Source organism: Melozone crissalis, unplaced genomic scaffold, assembly GCF_028551555.1.
Source record: "Melozone crissalis strain CALT ecotype California unplaced genomic scaffold, PUWL_Pcris_2 ptg000014l_1, whole genome shotgun sequence".
NCBI lineage: Eukaryota > Metazoa > Chordata > Aves > Passeriformes > Passerellidae > Melozone > Melozone crissalis.
This window is the reverse complement of record NW_026535792.1, coordinates 12,487,120-12,510,459: the sequence shown is the minus strand read 5'-3', so window position 1 is coordinate 12,510,459 and position 23,340 is coordinate 12,487,120. Positions and strand designations below refer to the sequence as shown.

The 23,340-nt window shown below is 37.2% G+C and overlaps 1 protein-coding gene across 1 annotated transcript in view; it reads left to right on the top strand.

Annotated features, from left to right (window-relative positions):
* Positions 1-18,674, top strand: part of WDR72 (WD repeat domain 72) — an 88,046-nt gene extending 69,372 nt beyond the window's left edge. The window contains exons 18-19 of the mRNA XM_054272899.1: positions 12,754-12,852; positions 18,619-18,674. Coding sequence (XP_054128874.1) covers positions 12,754-12,852; positions 18,619-18,674 — 155 coding nt within the window. The remainder of the gene's footprint in view (positions 1-12,753; positions 12,853-18,618) is intronic.
* Positions 18,675-23,340: the final 4,666 nt, after the last annotated feature.

Below are 23,340 nucleotides of genomic sequence, written 5' to 3'. Positions count from 1 at the left end.
ATAAAAAATAAGACAAGAAGGAAAGTGAGCCCTACCTATTCATTTACACTCTGTTGCTGTCTTCATGAGCTGAAACAAATCAAGTAATTTGTTCTTCTAAACCACATTTTCACTTTCCTGTAGCTCTGAATGAGTAATTCCCTGGGAATGGAACCTGAGGTGGCAGCAGGCGTATGCAACTGTGAAAGTGTCAAGTAGATAGAGGTAATGTTTTTCATAACAATACAGTATGGTAAATACTACTGATACTACTGGTAAATACTACTGAATTTACCATTTCCCATTGTAACACTTATTTAAATCTAGTTTTAGCCTTTCATATTTTCTAAGAAAAATAGGGTCTCTAACTAAGTTAATACTCCTAGGTACTAATGCCTAACACAGCTGTGGATCTGTTTGCACCCTCTTGAAGTGCAACAGGCCATATGCGCAGTAGGTGTTTTTTCACAGACTGCCACAAGAGTTCTTGCAATTCTGTAGCAGTGTAAAAGTGTGGAGCTCTCTTGCAAGAGGTAGGCTATTATCCTGTGGAAAAAGCTTTGGGTTGCGGGAGCAGTTTATGGCTAGAGGTTCACCTGCATTTGTCATTTCTGATAAAAGATGTGCAAAGACTGGGGTGCCTGTGAGTTTCAGTGGGTTCTGTATTTAATTAACAATTGAAAGCAGTTATGCTGTGGTGCTACAGCTGTGCAGTCTCAAATCAATGGAATAAGAAGCTCTGTTTTGAAGCTCAGATTTTACTTGGGTTATTTTGGAAAATATTATGCAGATTCCTGAGTGCCCGTTATAAGTGAACTTATCTTCTGTTCTTCTGAACATACTTATGGAAAGTCATCCTACTGTTACAGTATCTGTTTTTGTCTTTTTCCCATATCCATTAGAATTTCTACACTGCTTGCTTCATCTCGGTCACCTTGGCCAAACTCAGATTGTGCTAAATCAAGAGCAGCTCTATTGCTTTTTATAAAAGTGCACCTAGTCAACACAGAGGTGAAGAAGAGAGTGAGCATTCTGTGATTTATTTTACAAGACTGCTGTGCTTTCTGTTAATTATGCTACAGCCATTGCACAGTGCTTTTGAAACTGCAGTCAAGGTCCTGCTGCACATTTGTACCTTTTTTGTGCAGGAGCCCTTTTGGCATTTCCACTTCACTCATCTTACAAGCTGGAGTGCAACCTTCAGTGATCTCCTGAACTGGCAGTTTTGTGTCCTGAAACACTAAATTTGTTTTTATCCTTCCATATGAACAAGGATATATATGACTGACCCTTGATTCACCTCTGAATGTGCAGACAAGTTGGTAGTTGAAAGGAAATAGAAACAGAAACAAATCAACCAGTAAAAGAGAAGAATTCCAGCAATACAGTTTGAAGTATCTGCAGCAGACTGGTAGGACACTTCCGTTTGCAGTTTCTAGTGGAGGACTGGATAATTTCCCAATAGTCAGTGTATACCTACCTTTTCTATATGTGAATTGGAATATAGATGTGCATATATAAACAACACCCTAGTAAACTTAAGTTCCAGAACACCTAAATAAAGGTATTCCAGATACTTTTGACAAGGTGCAATAAAAAAGCAATAGAAATGTTTATTTTCAGAAGTAACAAAAAGCTAATGATCAGACATTCTTCCTGAGGAATAAAGGCTCAACACCCAAAAAGGCTAACACTTAAAAAACAAGTGAAAGCAGTACATAAACAAAAATTTTCTTCTTTTTTTTTTTTTTTTTTTTTAACCTAATACCTCTGGAGGCTTGAGTCCTACACTGAAAGTGAGCAATACCAAAACTGATTAGAGACTTTTCAGTTTGGCAGCATTGAGCAGCATCTTCCTGTTACATTAGACCAACCTTATTTAAGCAAAGTGCAGTAAGTGTGACATTTTAAAATATTTAAAATATCCTGCCACTTCTCCATCTAGATGATTTTTGCCTCACATATTCACGAAACTTGAATGCATCGAAGAGCTCATGAAAAAGCTCACACTTGTGCTACTCCTTGTCTCTTTATCCTCCTAACTCCAAGAAGAATGTGATCTTGTACAAAGTCTTACCTGGCAAGGCAGATCAGTCACCTTTTTTGGACCCATGCTTTTTAGTTCTTTGCGCATGTGGTCTCACACAGCCTCTGGAGCACAGAGACAGTTGTCATTCACCTCCTTAGATGTCCAGCTTCCTGGAAGTGCCTGTGGTGTCTGTCTTGCCTATTTATTACCTGTCCCAAAGGGGAGGCTACAGGCTCTTTTGTTCATTTACAGGTAGGTCTTGCTGATGGCCTGAAGAATAGGGCTGAGTGTAGGTGAAGGTGCAGTATTTGGCAGCAGTCATCTTTTACCCATTAAGTACTTCACAGATTCTTGCTATCTATTCATTTGAGGGAGTGTCATATTTGTTTTCTGGAGATACATTCAGTGATGCTGAAAGTGGACAGCCTGTTTCCCAAACCTGTCTGCTTTGTGGTAACTGCAGCAGATGATCCACATTCATTACCAATATAACTATGTATCACCTGACAGTTCAACAAGCCCCTTTCTGATATTTACACATAGCAACAGATATTGCTCATTAATTCAGAGAATAGCAAAGTCCAGATTTTGTTCTAAGTTGCATCAGGAGAATAACTGCCTTGAAATTAATCTAAATTCATGCTTCTCTAACAGAGCCCACAATTATTGTCCATATATACTAAACTGATTTTCAGCTACAAAATAACAAAGGAGACAGCAACCCCTAGTAACTGGTGTTTGGGAAAAATCACAAAATTATGGTGTGAGATGTTAGTTTGCTGCCCTAAACACTAATTCGCTACAAATCTTAGCCATGTAACTGGAAATCATTAATTAAATCCTGTGCAGCCAAGAATCATGCATAATGTAACACAACTACTGCAAACAGTCTGCTCCTGATCATTTAAATTTCCTTCTTGCTCTTACCGACATGAGCTTGTATTTGAAGTAGTCCCTGATGAGATTTTGCCTTTTCATCCTTGGAGAATGTCCTTGTACATATTTATAGGACAAAGTAGAAGGATTACCTATGTGTGTTTTTTGCTTTTAGGGTATTAAATGTATTAATGTAAGAAATACATACCTTGGTACAGTGTGGTCATTTCAAAAATCTTTTGACTGTATGGAAAATAAAGGGTCTAATGCTCTAAGCTTTTAAGTAATCATACTCTGATTGGGTCATGTTCATAAGATAGCTACTTTTAAATTGAATATGCAATTCCCTGTGAAAAATACCATTTCCATATCTTCCATTAATTTTTATGAAGAGAATTTTAGTAAGCAGCCCACTCCAAAAGGCAGTGTTATTGCTAATCCATTGTCACCTTAGGGGTGAGAATAGATAGGCTACTCCAGCAACACTGCTAATGTTCAAAAAGGCAATTTGTTTAAAGGATGGGCACAGAAGGAGAAGGAAGTGGAGTTCACAAATTAAAAACTGCACAGCAGTTTCACTGCAAACCATCTACTAGTCATACGGTGCCATCCAATTAATCCATTAACCTTAGAAGAGGAATCCCTGTATATCCAGGTACAATCCTTGCCAAATATCTGGACACAATCATAGGCTTTTAGGATTACAAGTAACATAATAAAGGATAATGATCAAAATTTAAGCGCACCAATACAGAATGCTTGGGTTAACTGGACTTGCCATGTGCACTGCAAGGCAGCAGTCTGTTAGGTTTAAAGTGAGATTAAGGAGTTGTGTAACCTGCAATTATGCTGGTTTTCATTAAAAAAATAAGATTATTTGGCTCAGTAGGGCCCTTCCTTATATTTACCTCTGTTTAATTGGATTTGGAACTGCTTAAACATCTTTGAGTTGGAGCTTATAAGAAGATGATCCCAGCTGTTTTTCAAAGCTTAAGACAGCAGGCAGACAACATGATCATGTCAAGACTCATACTAAAGCCTTAATCCTACTTTTTCATCAACTAGCACTACAGCTGAGTCTTTAACCTTCTAAGTACTAAATGTGCTTTGGATCTCTCATAATACATTTGCTGCCAAATGCTATTCTCTGATAATATTAAATTTTGCTTCCTTTCTAAAAAGTACTTTTAGAATAGGCTCTGTCTATCTGAGTTTGGAGAGCTAGAGTGTAAGACTGTATTTTCATTCCTTTTATTTTTAGTCCTTTTAAAAATACTGCTTACAAACTTGCATGTATTGAAGTCTGTTGTTCTCCATCGGGGCAAGGCAATGCATTGACATGTAACTCACATTGCTGTAATGAATAATCAACTATATTGATAACTGTTTTTCAATGTACATGAATTGTACATTGAATATATTTTGTTTTCAATAAGAAAGAAATGAGAACAACTTTAGTTTCATTCAGGTCTTTTTCCCAGGAACTGTCACAATGACCAAAAGAAAATTTTCCACATTTGCAGCCTCAAAATATGCATTATTTTGTAACAGTGCATTATTTACTTCATTAATCCTAGGGCTGGAAAAAAATTAAATCTATAGATGCAGTTATTCCTGCATCTATAAATAGTAGCCATGCGATGCGATAATCTGTGCTTCCTTTCCTTTCCTTTCCTTTCCTTTCCTTTCCTTTCCTTTCCTTTCCTTTCCTTTCCTTTCCTTTCCTTTCCTTTCCTTTCCCTCTTTTTTTTTTCCTTCTCTTTTCTGCTCCTCTGTCCTAGTGCTCCGATTTGTCCTAGTGACACAGGGCTGCCAGCAGGAAAGCAAGCGTAGTTAATGCTCAGCTGCTCAAACCAGTCAAGCAAGCTAGCAAGTCCCAGCTGTGCTACTTGATGTTTTTTGATTGCACCTAGTCCTCAATCTGTGAACTGTTTTCTGGACTTAGATTCATCAAGCTCTGCCGCTTTAAAAACTCATGCAGGCAGGCATCCTAGGATATGCCATTATAAGCTGCTGCCAGGGGATCTTCTAGGAGATAAATGGAATCTGTGTGAAGTAAATTAGTGTGAACCAGTCAATCTGTGTGTCAGCCTTGAGCCACATCCATGGGTAACTAGCTTGCTGACTGAAAAGTCCACTGTCTTTTGCCAATCAGAGGTCTCAGCCACCAGGAAGCAGTCCTATACAACATTAGTGTCTTGGAATAATGCCTGTTTGACCAGCTAGTGAAACTCTTTGGTATATGGTTCTGTACTGCTTAAGTTTACTTATTGCTTACAATTGAACTGAAAATCTTTTAAAGTCAGATAACATTTTAACAGTAGGGAGCATCACAGAAATGTCTTGGAAATAAGTACTTCCACTTTCCTACAGCAGCCATTCAGCAGAGTCATGCTGTGCTGCAGTTGGCTTTACCTCCCTATCAGTAATACATCTCCAAGGCCATAATGCAAAAGAATAACAATAATCTGGCCAGAAGAGGTTAATAAAGAGGCTCTGTGTATTTTTTTTTTTCCATGGATTAAGCTATTTGGACAGCTTTGATCGAGAGATGGGAAAACTATGAAAGCTGTAATACTCATATTATGCACAGGGATGTGTCAGTGTCATAACCGTGCTGCACACATTCATTTAGTTTTGGTTTTAAAAGCAAATTGATGCAATCTATAGCAAGAATTTCTCTGTAGAAAGGAACTAAACCAGAATCCTCAGCAAGCTTCCTGATTTATGATTTTATATTTGAATACCAAATCAATCTGTCATCATGAAAATAATAATATCTATGCTGTCAAGTATGCCATTTTAAAAATAGGAAGTATTTCTTTGTTGGTTTTGTAGGTGCTACTGACACAGTGCTGGGATTCACATCTGCACTGTGTGTTCTGCAGCACTTTTTGATCTAAAGTACAGAAACCAGGGGGAATTTTGCTGTATTTCTGTACAAAAAGGTTCTTCATCCTTGGTGGTTGGTGGCCAGGCACTGGAACAGACTCCCCAGGGAAGTGGGCGCTGCACCAAACAGCTCAAGAAGAGTTTGAATAATGCTCTCAGGCACAGGGTGGGATTCTTGGGCATGGTGCTGTGCAGGGCCAGGTGTTGGACTTGATGACCCTTGTAGATCCCTTCCATCTCAGCATATTCGGTGATATTTTTAGAAATTTGGATAGGTGAGGAAATGCTATGTACTTTAATTAAAAAGGAGACTGATTATCTAGTAACTAGCAGATTTTGGCTTTCTTTACTAATTTTGTAATCAAATTTTTCTTCCCTATTGTCTCCCAATTACTGGTTGGAAAAAAAAATGAGAGAGGGATAAACAATGTTAATCAAATAATTCAGTCTTACATCATGTTTGATTAAATGACACACTTAGGGAAATTGGAAAAGAGAATTTTAGGCCTTCTATCCAGAGAGGACATTGAGAAGAAGAAACAGTATATAACAATAGAAGAATTAATAAGAGGCAGTTTGGGCTTGCAGTTTCCTTTTTAAAATCCTCCCAAGTTTTACAGAAGCTTGTGCTTCAGAGCTGTGCAGTAGATGCTGTGTGGAATTTTATGGGAAAGTATTTTATTTCTTGCAGCAGAACCCACAGAGACAAATTTAACTAGTTAGGTGTTTTATAATATATACTACACAGAATACATGGACAGAATCTGCTATAAATCACAACTAAGATCAAGACAACTGCTTTAAAATTGAGTGAATGTTTCATTGCACTAATGAAACAAAAATGGGATGTCCTTTGAGAGCATAATTTGTTACATGCCATTATATTTTAGTTGAGAGAAGTAGAGAAGTCCCTCTGGGTGAATAAAACTTCAAGGTATATTGGGAAAAGAATTGCTGAAAATTTCAATTTTTCTGTTTGGAGGAATGCTGCCCTCACAGACATAGGGAGAGAGGAAAATGGACTTTTGAGGGGTTTTTTGATATATTTAAACCTTTCTCACATACAGAAGGAAAAATGTTCTTTAGTTGTAATTCACTTGGCGAGTGGCATGAGCTCTGTTTGCAGGTGGCTTTGAAGTGCAAGAGCCAGTTCAGACTTCCCAGGTTGGTTGTTCTGCAAACTGAGCTCTGCCATCAGGTCCTACTTCTGCATTCATTGTAATGGATTCAAGTCCAGGACCTTCCAGTTTGGCTGGTTCCCTACTGGCTTATTTCAACTTCCATGTACTGCAGCATTCACTTCAGAATAATAATATGTTTCTTTAGGTTAATATATTCTTCTCTTTTTTTTTAATTAAAATGTAATGGAAATTGGGCCAATGTGATATTTAATCATCAGAAGATAAAAACCAGCCATTCTCAATTAAATGACAACTACATACATCTGTGCAGATTTTTTCAAATTACACTAAAATATGAAATGACCAGCATCTGATGTCTTCTGTCACTGAAATGAATTTTTGGTTTGTAGAGCCTGAGAAATGGCCTAAGAAGAAAATATGGTTCAGTTCAATAAGGATGAGGACAGGGATCTAAATTGAGGTAGGATTAATCTTCTGCAAAGAGACAGGATGGGGAAGAAAAAGCAAGATAACAGTTTCTCAGGAAACAAGGATTTCTCAGGATCACAAGCTGAGCATGAGTCAACAGCATTCCTGGCGTGGTAACAAAAGCAAGCACCACACCGGGGAGTGTCACCTGGAGAACTGTGAGTGATCCTTGAGCTGTGCTCAGCACTGGTGGCACCAGGGGCACAGCCCCACCCGGGCAGACTCCTGCCTGCTGGGAGCCTGCTGGGCAGGAGCATCACATGCACAGGGGTAGGGTGGGAGCTCCATCTGCACCGTGTCACCTCCCTGTCTGCCTCTCCTGTGTCTCTGGGACTGCAGAGCTTCTGCTGGTAGTTCTCTTGGCGGCTCATCAATGTGTTCTGCTTTTCTTGTAATATTTGTGAAATAATCTTACCCTTTTAGTTTGGCTGGAAATACATGGAGAAAGCAAAGTGGATTAGGAACCATCAGTCTGGAAAAGAGGGAAAATTAAGAATTTTAGCCACGGGGGTTATGGAGAGAGAATGCTGGGCTCATACCTGTGCCTTTTCTCAAACAAGAAGTTGCACATTACGCCAACAGGGAATAAGCAGACAGACAAAATGAGGTGCCTTCCTGTGTGAGAAAACTATGGAGTTTGCCATTTCAAAGTGAATTAGGGTGTAGGATGTAAAGGATGCAAAAATTACACATTTAAGGAAAAACTGAAGAAATTTATGAAACAGGTATCTATTGTGAGGTATTACAGGAGGGGCAAAAATTCTTTGTAACTCCTTGAGTTTCAGATTCAGCTTAAGGAGAAATTTCTGATGAAATATTTTTTTATGGTTGTTGGACTCTTAAACTGATAATTTTTGGTCTCAGCAAATATGGCTGTTCTTGAACTTTTCATTATATTTTTATGATATCTATGAAGTGTGCTTTTAAAATAGTACTCAAAGCATTTATTGCTCCATCAAGCTTCTTAAGTATAATACAGTAAGTGCCTTTAGAAGCCAAACAGCTCAGAAGTCACATTGCATCACAATTCTTTTATCCATTTACAAAAATTAAAAAATGCCACCATTTTGTTTCTCTTTTACAGCTTTTTTTTTCCCCATGCAGTTTTATTTAGATTCAGGTTGCTTTGTATTTCATATTGAACCTTAAATATATTTATCACCTGAATCCTCTCTTGCCTAACATCTTCGAATGAAAAATAATTTTTGTTGCCCTATCCAGTCATTTTGAATGACAAATAATCTCTTGTTTTCCCTGCAGACAGACTGTCTTTAAGTCACTAATCCACTTTATCAATAACACAGGCATCTTATCAGAAAAATGCTAAATGGTTTATTTGCCTGAGTTATGCAAACTTCTTTCTCCATTGTGTCTGCCCTCTAAAAATTGGTATGCAGAGCATGTTTTCTAAACTTTAGTGGAACAAGGCTTTTCAGAGTTTCAACCAAACGTGTAGATATAAATGACCATGGTGAGTTGTTGCTGTATTTTGTGATTAGGCTATCTTCACAAAGAATAGCTTCAACAGTTTGTTCAGAGGCTGTTTTTTAATGACAGATCACCAGTATCTTTTTGGAAATCGTTTGCTTTTATTGTGTGGAATTGTTTTAAATATTTTGAAACTAGGTACATAAATGTTTCATTAAATGCTACTGTCTATGACACTGCTTTACTATTCTAAATCCCATATCTATATTAATGACTTCTTCTGTTTTAATAATGTAAGAAAATGGGTATCAAGTTCAGTAAACAAATCCTAAGAGCTCAATAAGAAACATCAGAAAAAAGTACTACAATTCTTAAGATTGATCCTGTGCAATGAAGATTTATGTCATCTTTATATGCTAAGTTCAAGGTCATTTGCTTCAATGAAATCTGTGCTTTTACCTCATTTCCATGCTAACAAAGGTAATCTCTACTGTCCATATAACAATGGAAATGACACTGCACTGAATAGAAAGAAAATATTATTGGAGTTATCAGATATAGTTTTTAACTTGCTTAGGACTCGTAGATTTGGGGCTCATTTATACTCTATATATGTCACTTTGACTACAGAGATTACCTTTCAGAGGGAAGCAAAAGTAATTTTAAGGTCCATTTAAACCCAAAGTAGGACAGAGTGTCTTCTGAATAAAGATGACACTGTTTATGTTTAAATTACTTAAATTCCATCAGCATTCTCAGTATAAACAATTCAGAACACTTTTTCTCTGACTGATATTTGTACATAAAGTCCTATTCCCCTAAGAGAACATGCAGAAAAATATGTGTTAGTGCTGAGATTTTTTTTTTATATTTTTCCTTTATTATATAATGCCATTTTTACTTTCACTCTTTATTTGGGCCAGACTGTACTTTCCTTATTTTTAACTTTTCAATTCCCTTTGTTCTTCTACAATATTTTTAAGAAACCTTTTTTTTCCAGTTGAGCATATAACGTGATGTTTCAGAAAAGAAAGATCTGAAGGTCTCTGCCTTGGTCCCTTTCTTGCTCACTGCGTGCACTTATTATGTAACTTCATAAACCAGGGTCGTGTGAAGTTTATTTGCCTGGTTTTGCCTAAGGAGGTGTGTGTCCTTCTGAGCAGGTGACAGGGCTGAGGGAGACTTCCCTTAGTCGCACCAGTGACCCCATCCCAGCCTGTTTCCTGGTTTTCTGAAACAAGCACTTCCCTCCTTTCACTCACACTTGCTGAACTGCCTTCTTTGGCAGCTGTTTTTGCAAAAGTTGTCCAGAGTTCTGTCTCTGTCCCCCACGAAAACCCTGTCCACCCCTGCTTTCCATTCCCTTTAAACTGTTCCTAATGACCAGCTATTACTGCAAGTTTTTCATGCTTTTTGGTATTTTTCGGCTCTATCAGCACTGCCTGTCATTCCTTTTCTTATTTTTGTATTTCTTGGCTTTTAATGACTCCATCCTCTCCCAGATTTCCCCAAATCTCTGCAGTATCTAATCAGATAGACCAACTGGAAATCCTCCTGCTTTGTCCAATCATCTTGCTGTCCTGTCTTGGTTTCTGTCTTGTTCATTTCACACCTTCCTTGTGAGGTACCTCATCAGTGTATGGACCTGCTTCTAGTTGTGTTTTATTTGTTATGCTCTGAGTTATGGCTCAGCTGAATCTGGTGTCTTGACTAAGAGCACTGTTCAGTACTGTGTTGTAAAATCCAGCTGGTCAGTTGAAATTATCTGACTTGTGCTGACGTGGCCTGGGAAGGAGCAGAGCGCTTGAGCAGGTTTGTTTTAGTCCCATGCAGGCAGTTGCAGCACAGACTTCCAGTTAGGGAAGTCTCTGCCAGCTCCTGCCTGGGACTGATTCTGGTGCTCTGGAAGTGTCTTCCCTCTTTGGTTCACTATGAGAGTTCTTGACTGGGTAAAAATACACAGCTCATTTTGAAAGGCTGATTCTGAATTTTAGGTGACTACTATTAGACCAAAACAGACAGATCTTGTGATTTTTTTTGCTTTCCCTCCAAAGGTATAGCTGTACTTTTTATTTTCTCTCTCTCTTCACAGGGTACTCTGTTGGAAATTTTCCTATTGTTCTACTTCAGAGTAGTTCTGACTTTTAAATTCATGCAGCTGTAATGACTCAATCTGTCACTTAGCACAGTGCAGCTGACTCCACTGTACGAAGAACTGTTTTAGAAAAAAGTGTTCTAAAATTTGGCATAAAATTATTTTGTTTTTAAATATAATATGAATACTTGTATATTCCAATTTTTCTTTTGAAGGGGGAATATTCACTTAGTGTATTTAAAAATTATTTAAATGTTTTAAAGAGAGAAAAGCACAGATATCTTTAAAGACATTTCTTCCTTTATGTGTGTTTTTTATGTGTGAAAAAGAGCATTTGTTATTTGTTACTGTAATTGTTCTTCAGTGTCAACTCACCCCATGCAGATTATCATGTCAACACTTCATGCTTTACCTGGGCTTTACATACTGATTTGTTGCTATCCAAGGGAAACCTTTTAAGCAAAATTTACTGGTTTTTTGTTTTTTTCAGGTGAAATGCATGGTATCACTATCACAGATTTTTTTATATATTATGTTTTAATATTACATTTTCAATGTTCTAATTCCACAATAGTATTGAAGCCCTGATTGCTTCAAACAGACTCTGTGTAGTTGCAAGAGTCAAGAATGATGGAACCTTTTGGTGACCTGGGATCAATAGCTGCAAACCCATGGAAAGCACAGAGCACTGAAGTGGAATATGTGTCTTTTGAGCTCCTCATGTCTGCATACTGCCCTGAGGCCTTGTTGATTCACTCATAATCCTGGAAAATTTAAATAGGTGTTCAAATTACATAATCCTTCAGCAAATATTTAATGGCTCTAAAAAAAAAAAAAACTATCAAAATTTATAAGGAAGAAATTTCTCTTTTGAAAAGAAGACAGAAGAACATGGGGATTGTGCATAACCATTGGTATCTCCATCCCCCAGAAGTCTGGAATTTTGCTTGGTTTTCTAGATATTACAAAAAAAGAAGTGTTTTCTAGCCACTGTTGTTATCTTAGGAAATAGGATCAGGTAAGAGTTTTAACAGAACAGCAAAATGGAGATTTAGTCTTTACTGTGCTAGTATTCTATAATATACTACTTATAATTGTACTTCATCTTCAAGCTGTATTTGTGGCTCCATGTAGTGATATTAAGCAGAAGGGAGGGAAATGACTTTGACAAGGGAAGGACCCCTCTTCTCCTCAAGAAAAGTTACATGAGATTTTGTTCAAAAGCCAAGTGAATTAAAAAGTCATATATAGACTGGTAATTATTGCCCTGAAAATATTTGAATGCTCAGAAATGGAAATGTTTTTAGCAGTTAAATAAAACATATAACCAAATTTGGTAATCCTTAAACTGCAACTCAGTCTGGGTTTTACTGCGTTTTGGAATTATGAGTAATTTTCTTACACATTCCAGCTTGTTGTATACAAGATATTTTCATTTTAAAACATAAACCATTTCTCTCCCTGCTGAATGACTCCAGTAATTACAAAACCATCTGATTGATCTTTTACATTGTTTACTGCCTTCTTTGGTGAAACAGATAAGCATTTTTTCTGCCTTCTTAATTATTTTATTATTTTAGGATTCTGTAAGAGAAAACTGGTTTACTACTTCAAAGAGACCTCATTTAAGCTGATGCCTCAAACTGCACACATTCTTGTCTCTAGATTTTTCAACTGTCCTGTGGTTGCATATAAGTAGTTTGTGTTTCTGGGATTTTTTTTTCAATCTATTATTTGTGTTTACAAATTATGTCTTCAGCATTTGAAGGCTCTGCAGAAAAGCAGGAAGTGTTGGTTTCTGCATACATTACATTTCTCCCTCTGTTTTATTCTTATTGCAGCAGTCAGTGTGCTGAAGCATGACAAGAGCTCCAAGTCGGCAAACTTCCAAGATGTGGAGGATACGTCTGACAGATGTGTCTTGGAAGAATCTGAGAGTCCAGGTGAGAGGCATTTAAAGACAACCACCAAGTATCAAGTGATAAATCTGACACAGCTTTTGGGTCTGTAAAAAAAGCAGATTGTAATGCTGTTTCCTTTTTAGCAGCTGCAATGTCAAATTAATGGTCACCTCCAGGGGTCACAGTGTGGAGCTGTTATCCTTTCCTCTTTCATCAGGAGTTCAGGTCTGAAAAAGGATAAAGGCTTTATGACCAAAAAGAGAGCTGACACTACTAGTTCATTATAATTACTTTTGGACTACACTGCTTACTTAATATATGTATGATGTCTGACCCTTTGAAGGTAGCGTGAGATTATGAAAAATTAGAAGTACTGTATAAACTGCAGCTGAATGCAGCAGTGGACACTTAAACACCGTATCTCTGGAGGAAAGCAAATTGGTGGCATTAAATAGCTTGATTCTTTCCTTTAAATCAGCTCACAATCATTATTTCATTTTAATGACTCTTAACATTGATTCAGCTAAATACAGGAACATCCATAAAGTGCATCCTTTTTGGTAACCGAAAGATTTATCTTCATGTAGTTTCATTATCTTTCTCGTTGTGGAACATCTACGAAATTTATTAAATGAATCCCAAAAGGAAACAATTAAATATAAATTGTATCGAGTCACAGCTGATTAAAAACATTCTGTGCGACTAAATACCAAGATCTTTTAAGCAAACTGTGAGCTTGATCCATATACAGCACAAACATAACCTGCGCACAGTCCTCATTAGTGAAAGAGTTAAACATCTTTCTTCACTTGGTATTTTCCTTCCCGTTTTATCTGGTTTCTCTGTACCCTCCTGCATCTTTGTGTGCTGATCCGTGTATCATATTTTTGATTCATCGTCTCTGCGGCCTGTCAGCTTAGTTAAGAGATTTCCAAATCTTGCAGCCTGTGCTGACAGGGGGCAGCTGCCAACAGTCCCCTGATCCTTCCCCAAGGAACACTGCTGAGATTTAATTTTCAGTCAAAGGGTGCAGTCTGAAATCCATGTCAGGTCCCCTAAGTCATCTCAGAACCCGGATAGGACCCATGTCTGGGGGATTATATTTCAGCACATTCCACTCTTCCAAGATTCCTTGGGAGTTCAACTACTGTCATATACCTGATTTGAACTACATTCCCTTTTCATCTTTTCCAGAGAAATGAACACCAGTATATGTTACAATAATTGAAACCAATGAATTGTAAATCTCTATTAATTTTAAAACCACATAGACTTGGACTCAATGTTGTCCAGCAGAACCCAGCATGAGATTTAGAAAGAAATTGGTAATCTACTCAGAAAGGAGCCAGGTTTGACAATCTGTGGTGTTCAGTATCTCCTTGAGAAACCATCTGTAGTCATTTCAACACCAATTATGGGCCGAAATATGGATTGTCCAAGATTTGATCAGTTTTGAAATGAGAAAGGATTAAAGCAAGGTGGCACTACAGTGTTCAGGGGAGAATTAATGTACCTTAAAGATAATACTAATTTTAACCTTAAATTAATTCTCTCTGGCAAAGTACACCTTTTTGGATGGGAACTTACATATCCAATTCCTCACTCTGCATATCTATATGAAGTAATGGAAAGAATAAAAGCCTTTCAGGAGGTGAATATTGACTGGCAAAAATACATGTTGATAAAGCATCCAAACTTAAAAACTGAGTTCCAATCCGGTCCATCTGACATCATTAAACTAGTAATAAACAATGAATTACTCTGGCTTTTGTTTCTGTCCATTCCTGCATTTTAAGACATCTTGTCTTATAGGTCTGAAAACCTCAGGAGATTTCACTACTGGTCTCACTGCTTTCCACTGAGAATTTGTGGCTTGGTTGTCATGGAGACATCGTATTTCTCCAAGAATTGCTCATATTGATCCGTGGACAGGCGTAAATGGCCAGGCGAATGTGAGGAGTAAAGGGGGTTGGGCAGTACTATAAAATGACCAGAGGTTATGGGTCGGAAATAAGCTCATAGCAAACACTTAGGTAAAGAGAAAGAAACAGTTTCATTTTGTTTCAGGATTTCGTTTTTGCACTTTATGCCATTGTCTTCTTTCACTATAGACTGAAAGAAACTTGTTAGTCACTTGTCATGTCAGATCTTTGGTGCTTGTCCTGACACAGCTGTCAGCCTTCCAGCTCTGTGCAGTTCAGGGACACACAACAAAGAGCTAGGAACATGAATTATTTATTGCTCCTTGTGCGGATGAAATTCTGTGATAAGAAATTAAGACACTTCTGACAGAAGTGCTTGTTTGAAAGGAAAGATTTGGTAACACAATACATTTACTTAAAGCTTACCATTTACTTTTAGTAGCAAACATTGGAACAATAATATGACATTCAGTTGGCTGTGATTTTCTCAGGTGCTTTAACTTTGAATCATGGAACTTGAGAGTGCTTGGGAAGTCAGCATTTTGTTTGGTGAAACCTGTGACTTAAGAATCTCTCACACATATTCAAAGTCTGGGCAAACTTACAAACTTATAAATTTTTATTAATAAATCTATAAAGAGTCTCTTGCGCTTCACTTACAAGATGTTGTCATAGATGCAAAAGTGATGTTAAGAAATATATTTATTTGATTATCTCTTCTAATGAGGAAAAGGTGAAAATATGACAGTATACCTGGAAGGAATTCCAACTATTGTTAGAAAGGGTTCTTTATTACTACTTCTACCAGATTCAGGAAGGCTGTAGAGCAGCCATTAACACATCTCTCTGTACATTGTGGTTTTTGGTGGTGAAAGGTGCAGTCTCTTTCCTTGACATTAGAATGAGCTTTATTTTTAAAGTGATCTTTGTTTTCAAAAATAACATGAAGCTTGTTCTGTTTGTTTTACTTTCACATTTTCTTTGTCTGCACAATGTTTTCACTGCACATTGGCCTCCAGCAATTGTAGGAGGCAGATACTCAGATGAATAGCAGGAATCCATTTGACTAACCAAGACACCAATCCAAGATTTACCTGTGATTTCTTGTGTTTAATGTGTGATCTGAACTACTCTCAGATAGGTAATGAAACCCCTCAACCTGCACTTTTCTCTTGGATAATTCACAGTAAACATTTTTCACAAGTGATGGACACAGGTAAATATCAGACTGCAGTTTCTTGTCTAAGTGAAATGGATTTTAGTTTCTCCCTCCATGTGGCTACAGGCTGCCATTATCTGTGATAGTGGCTCCTGTCTATTTTAGGCCCCACACAGAGGAGATGCTGGGCTTCTCTCCCAGATGCCTAATAGTAGGTTTATCACTGCCATTTTTCCCCACATGCTGAGGACTACTCCTGTTTGACATGCAAAGCCTTGGCTTTTCAAATCTGTCTCTGCTCTGGCCTTGAAAGTAATAATCAGATAAGAATTGCAACAGTTTTCTGTAGAACTTGACTTTTAGTCATATCAATCTCCCCTAAAGAATTCACTACCCCTTAAAGTGCTTCTTTCTTTAAATAAATATTCCCAGCAGTTTTCCATTTTATGAGACAAATTTTCCACATTTAAGGAAACTGAAAAAGAAGCTGAAAGTGAGTGTCCATGGATGTGTTAGTTCAACTTCTAGGTCTGAGCTATTCATCTGAATTTTCTTGTATAAACAGTGGTAGAAAATTTACACCCCAGATGCAGATCATCTTTTCCAAAGGAAGTTGCTTGAAATGGTTCCAGAGGGGATTAAAAATGCTCTGAATTTTGTTAGTCAAAAATTTAAGAGGAATGTAGCAGGACTAAACACAGTTTGAGGTGTCTTAGCTTTCATATGTGGGGCAGTCCCACTAAGGACAGTTCTGCAAGTGCAGCTCCTGTGGGAAAAAGGAATAGATTTGAGCTGAAGTCACAAGAAACCATGTAGACACAGATGCCTCTTCCCTCTTATTTTCCCCAAAAGACACATTGCAGTAGAGTAGGAAATAGACTATTACTTCACTTGGTAATAGAGGGAAAATGAGCCTCACTAATGGAAGATTGAATTGGAAGCTGTAGATGGAAAGTATAGTGTTTTCCATCTTTTGGATGGAAACCATGTAAATGGTAAAACCCATGTATGCTTATGGCCTTTAGTATCAGACAGTCTCTGCCTGATACCCTCTGCAGCTCATGATCTCTCCCATCCCTTCATTCCAAAACCACTGCACATAGTAAATTTTCTCTCTTCAATTTTTCACTTTTCAGGACAGAATGTAATTCTGGGTGCATAACAGATAATAGGGAAAATCCAAGCAGTTTTCACAGTCTTGCTTAATTGCTTGTCATTTTTAGAGACCTTGGCACAGAAATGGGAAAGGTCTCTGACTGTTCCTGAAAGAGTGTGTGAAAGGCAGAAATGCTGCAAATAGAAATCAAAATGTATTATTAGCACACTGTGCTTGAAAATATAGCACTAAAAGTGTGACTGTCTTATCAGGCAAGTTAAAATTACTTCATCAAATATTCACATACCAGCTCCCAAGTTCCATCCACTGAAGAGTGTCTTTAAAATAAGCATTGTGTCACCTCTGTTGATCAGAACACAGAATGTAAAAGTCAACATTCAGTAAATTTCCAGGTACAAAGCACCCTAGAAAGTCATGATTTTCTGTGTTTGCATGCTCATGAAAAGCAGGAGGCAGTAAATGAGGACTGACCTGGGAATGGGGTGCTGGAGGCTTTCTATTGAGGATGCTGGAGCAGGAGGAAGATGCAATGTAGGGGCAGCCCACTGGTCACAGGCACTGCTGGCCCAGGGACTGTGTATCAAATGTCAATGCCCAGGAGTTATTCCAGAAAGAAGCTCTGGAATTTCCAGTGTAGGCATGGATGAATTCATCATCATTTCACTGCAGCAGATGTAGTGCCATGTCCTATCAGTGTTCTGGGTTACTAAAATCATGACTCATATGTTTTGGTTTGATTTGTGATTTTTTTGTTTGCTTTCGGTTTTGTTTTTTTAATAGCAAATTTAACTGTAGACTCAGAAGACTGCATAATAGTCATCAGGAAAATGCCTATGGCTCTGTGTCTATGATACAGATAGACAGAAAGATCATAGATAATATGATAAATCTACAAGGTATTCATTAGATAGGAATAAAATAATGTGTGCTGCTTTCTCAGTCTTCATATAGTCATGAGAGGTGTGGTGGTACCTGTTTGAGCAGTGCTTCTAATGCAAGTAATATTTAAAATTCAGGTCACAACATACCTCAACTTCAAAGAAATGATGAAGATAAAAATTGGTGATTGAAAAATGTTCTGTGGAATTCTAATTGACAGGTTTAAATTACAATATAACATTACTTCTGTCCACAGCTATTGTAGGATTATTTCTGCTAAGAGAAAAAAATGTATAATTTGACAATTATTTTTGCAGAGAAAACATAAAATTCTCTTAATTTAAAATAGAAGTTGTCTTTCTGCTGATCCACTGGAGCACTTTCCTTTAAAACAAAAGGAAGAAGCAGAAGTCTGTGCAGAAGAAGAGTTTTGAGGAATGCCATACATTCTCTTGAGCTGGTTCTGGTTCCATATTGCTTTCTGTCGTGTATCAGATATAATGTGAACGGTCTTCTGGAGGTAGATTTCTGCACCTTTTAATGCTAATATTAGGGTGCTTAAAGTTTTTATTCCATTACAAAAATTATAGAGCTTGTTACTCTATAAAAAGACTGTAAAATAACATATACTTTAGTAACAAAGAAACAAAGTCTCAGCTATTACCTGTATATTGTAAAATCATTAAGCTTCAAATTGTAAATCATTATGAAATCGTGCATTTCTTTTCCAGATGACATGAAGCAACATCCCTGGATATCTAAGGTCTGCTCCTGTAAGCTGTGCTAGAAAAAACCACTGAGACGAAAGAATTGGAAGATGTAGAAGGACAGCCAAGAAATAGGACCTGTATGGTGTGGTGCACATGAAATGGGTTTTTGTATTTATTATGGTACCTTTAACAATTAATTTTCAGAAGAAATACCTTCCATAAGATCAGCTTATTTTGGCTGATTTATTGGCTTCAATTCACACTTCCATTGTTAGTAGATTTACATATATTCAACTAAATTTGAGTTGCTTTGATATAGAAAATATCAGGTCTTCATTTTTGGATATTGTTCACTTGTTTATGTAGTGATCTTTAGAATTTGATTGCCATTAAGTATATCAATTTGAGTATTGTTTTACATACATAAAATTTAAATTTTTCTCTCTCTTTCCTTATAACTTTTCTTATCAATAACATTTTAACACTGAGCAAAACCAAATACATTTCAAATAATTAAAAAATTTACTTTTTCTGAAAATAGAAATTCACAGTTTGAATTAAACATGGAATATTTAGAACTAACTAAAAAACAGAGTATCCTGTGCACTTGTTATCAATTTCAATTGTTATTATTCTGTGCATTTGCTATCAATTTCCCATTCTGAGAGAATGGGAAATTGATAACAAATCTGGTCATGTTTAGGATGTAAATTTTCCTTTTCTCTAAATACCATTTACCATTACCATAATCTGTAGAAATGTAGTACCAGTATGGAACTGGAAAAGCCCGTTGGGGTCCTCTACTGAAATTATATACTTAATTGAATATCAATTTGTGCTCATTGGGAAAAGCAGCTATACCTTTTTTACTTTTTTTTTTTCTAAAAAAGTACACTTATATTTGTAGAATAAATACAGTTTATTAGGCCCATTTATCACCTGATAATCTGTGGGATTTAAGCTGGTTTGACAAATAATGCCTGCTCAGAGCAGTAAGCTCACTTTCTTTGTTGCCTGTAGCTGGAGTGCTACTGAAGGCAAAGGATCTTGAGGATGTGCCTTATGGATCTGTACCTCATGGTGGAAATCCTGATCTGATTTATCCCTTCTAATTGTCATGTTAGCCATAAGATCCCTTAACTAGAAGAGTGGAGATTTCTTCAGAGTGGAAAGATTCTCTGGCAATGAATCTGTTTTTTTCCTTGTGGAGAGTTGTCATGGCTGCAGGATAAAACCTGGTCTCTGTTACCACAATATGGTTTGAATGAAGCCAACATGAAAGCTTCTTCCCTCTGGTTTTTATATCCTGTAAGTCCATGTCCCTCAGTGCAGTGTATTGTATTCTGACACACTGGGTGGTGAAAGGGCATTGTGGGAAGAAGTATCTCAGTTTTTATTTAACTAAAGAATATATAAATCAAATTCGCTGCAATCCAGAGAAGATAAAGATAATTAATGTTATTTTTTGTGAATTTTTTCATGCAGAAAAATAGCATCTTTGGGCAGAAAAATCAGTGATTTTAACACATTTGGTATTTTTGAGGAACAACTTTCCTTGTTGATAGAAGGCATTTTCCTCTCTAAAATGTATCTTTTGTTCATATGTAGTTGTATTTGAATTATGATGACTGAATATTGAGTGCTATGGCTTCATTCTTGCATTTCTTGTGCTGGATGTATGGAGTAACATCATTGCTGTATTTATACTTGCACAACACAACTGAGAGCAGAACATGTCTTTAGCTAACATATATCCTTCTCTTAACTTTTGTGGCTGAATGAGAGTGGCAAACATCAAGGAGGTAAAGATAAAATTGTAAATATACCTACAGAACTTAGTAGCCCTACAGGAACCTTGCAGACAGTAGAACAAATTGCAAACAAAGGATGGACCCATCTCCTTCCTTTGCTCCTCTTCCATATGAACAACCACATTGAATTGTTGCAGCAGTCTCTTCCATGGACATTAAAAAGTCCGTTCACAGCAAGCATCACTGCTTTTGATCAGCATCTGCTCACTTGGACCAGGGTAACAAATCTTTTCAAAACTCTTTCATCTAGATATTTCAAAAGTGGATGTGTTCAAGGAGGTCTCATAGCTCAAGGAATTGGCATTGCCCATGACACCCAGTACTGCTGTAGTAGCAATTACATTTGTGCAACATGATATTTGATTGCTTGTCGTTAATTCTGCAAAGCAGTGCACATCAGCAGCCTGCCGATAGAGCCAGCCCTCTGGAAGGGTTTGTGCAGTGATGATCGGTGTTTGGCACATGCTTGTGCGTGCCTCCTGCTAATTATCATTACAGGATCAGGAAGGTAAGGCAGGAACTTTTTTATTAGGTGCATTTATTTCCCAATAAAGCAAATATATTCCCCTTGTCTTCTGGATGTCTTTCAAACAACCAACTTTATAATATGTGCTCACAGTGAACTCACTCAGAAATATCTTTTTGCAACAAAGTGGCAATTTCAGAGCTGAATACACAAATACAGATGAATTTAATAGTTTCTTGTAAGCCAAACTGAAGAAGCATTTTCTATGAGTGTGGTCTGATGTACCACTGCATTCGCACTTCTGGAGATGGAGTTTACAACAAAGTCCCAAGGCAATTATGAATATATTTTTCTATTGTGTTACTCTGTGAAGGAATCCTGTCAAAAGGAATAGTATGCTAATATTTTCGAGTAGTTGTTTAAATATTAAATGTGGGGTGGAAAATTCATGAATACCTAAACTGCTTGAGGAATGTGGTGTTTTGATTTGGCTTGGATTTTTTCTAGTCAGAAGTCACAGGATCCAATGACCTGTATGGCTCAAGGTGTGATTTTACAGTCAGGGGGATTTCTCCTCACTCCAGCCTCAGTATTCTGTGTGTGCTCACTTATGTTTGCGTTACTGCTTGTGTGCCCAGGCTGTGCCAAGGCAAGCACTGGCCTCAGTGCAAAGACCAGAGGAGGAACAAGCAATCCAGAGTGGAAATGTGGGACAGTTCACACAAAGATGAGCATGAAATTGAAGTTTAGAGTGCTATGTGCAGGGGTCTTACTTAAACATAGACTTTTGGCTTTCAAATCCAATAGGCATTTTTTACATTACATGCATAGTTCATTATATTCTTTTTAAAAAATTAAAGGACACTTACTGCTTTTAGTATAAGACAAAATCAAAACTCTTCAAAATCAAAACTCTTTACATAAATATATGTAAATCTCTTTTATTTGAGGGATTTTGAGTTTTCCAAATAATTCATACTTGGTCTGGTCATACTGAATGGTCACTGAGTTAGATTCCTGTATGGAAAACTCCCTAAAATTTGAACTGTTCATTTATGTCTCCAAATCCAAACATTCTATTTTGAAATCTCTTGTGCCATTCACATATTTGGAATTTGATCATTGTAATAAACTGATTCCATTTTGGGGCTGTATTTGTGGTGCAATGCCCTTCCCTAACCCAATGAAAGATGTTTTCAAAGCACATTGGCATGGGACTTGATGAGATTCAGTGTTTGAAATAAAGAGATGCTTTAACACCACTATGCAATGGGGCTACAAGCTCTAAACAGAAGCACTTTAACAAGAGAAGTGGTTTTGCAAGTCTGACTGAGCTGAAGTGTTGAAAATTCAGAAAAGAAGGAGACAGTTCAGTGAGCAGTATTACCTTTGCCCAGGATTTTACTCCTTTTGAAAGAGCAAGTTCTCTGAATGCAGACAGGACAGTGAGCTCCAGCACAAGTCCCAGAGTCATTGCCCCAGTGCTGAACAGCATTGCACCCACATCCGTGATGGGGCATCTGTGAAGACAAAGATCCCTTCATGTAGTGGAGATTTCTGCTGGATTTTGCAGGCCATATTTCTTGGATGAGAAAAGGATGCAGAGGAATTTCAAGGACCAGTCTTCCCCTTTTGTCCTCCTCATTGAATATGTAGTCTGAACTGCTAGACAAAGATCTTAGCATTACTGTTAACATTTGAGTTGGGGTATCATTTGAATTCATAGATCCCCAAACTGAAAATTAATCAACTTTACTTTTGGAGAAGTAGTTCTGAACTCAGATGCAACATAAAATTCACACAGTAACCTGAGATTGTCTTCTTGGGGCCCATGGGAAGTTTGTTTTTTGAATCACACTTGCTGGAAGTTCTGAAGTGTGTCTGAGAGCTGTGCTATGGGACAGAGGCACATCACAAGAACACCTTCCTTGTCTTCTGATGGTTGTGATGGGTGAGTACAAACAGAGCTGCCTAGGTGAAGCTGTGTGAGTTGCTAAACAATGTCAAAGATTATGAAACTTAGCAAATGTCTGCAAAGTTTTTTTTAGAGAAGACTGTGCATTTGACAAAATTTCTTAGGAGTACAAATTTAATTACATTTTTCTTTTTCTTTCATGTATTTCAAGAAGGTTTAGCTTCAGAATTCAGAATTATGCTGCCTGAATTGTGCTGTGCAAATATAGCAATAAAACCTGGTTTTCTTCCTCTGCAATACTCTCAATAAGACACTTGTGAAAATTAGCCTTTCTGGAGTAAGCAGTACATGTAAGTACATGTTGTTTCATTAAGTACATTAGTCCCTCCAGTTTTACATCAACTGGCAGATTTTCTTTCTTTTTTGGGGGAGATTTGAAAACATAATACTCATCAGAAAAATATTAACAATATCCAAAATTAATAAAATAGTGGTATTTTCCTTATTCTTAAATTTTATCTAAATAATGTATGATCTTTTCGATAGTAAAG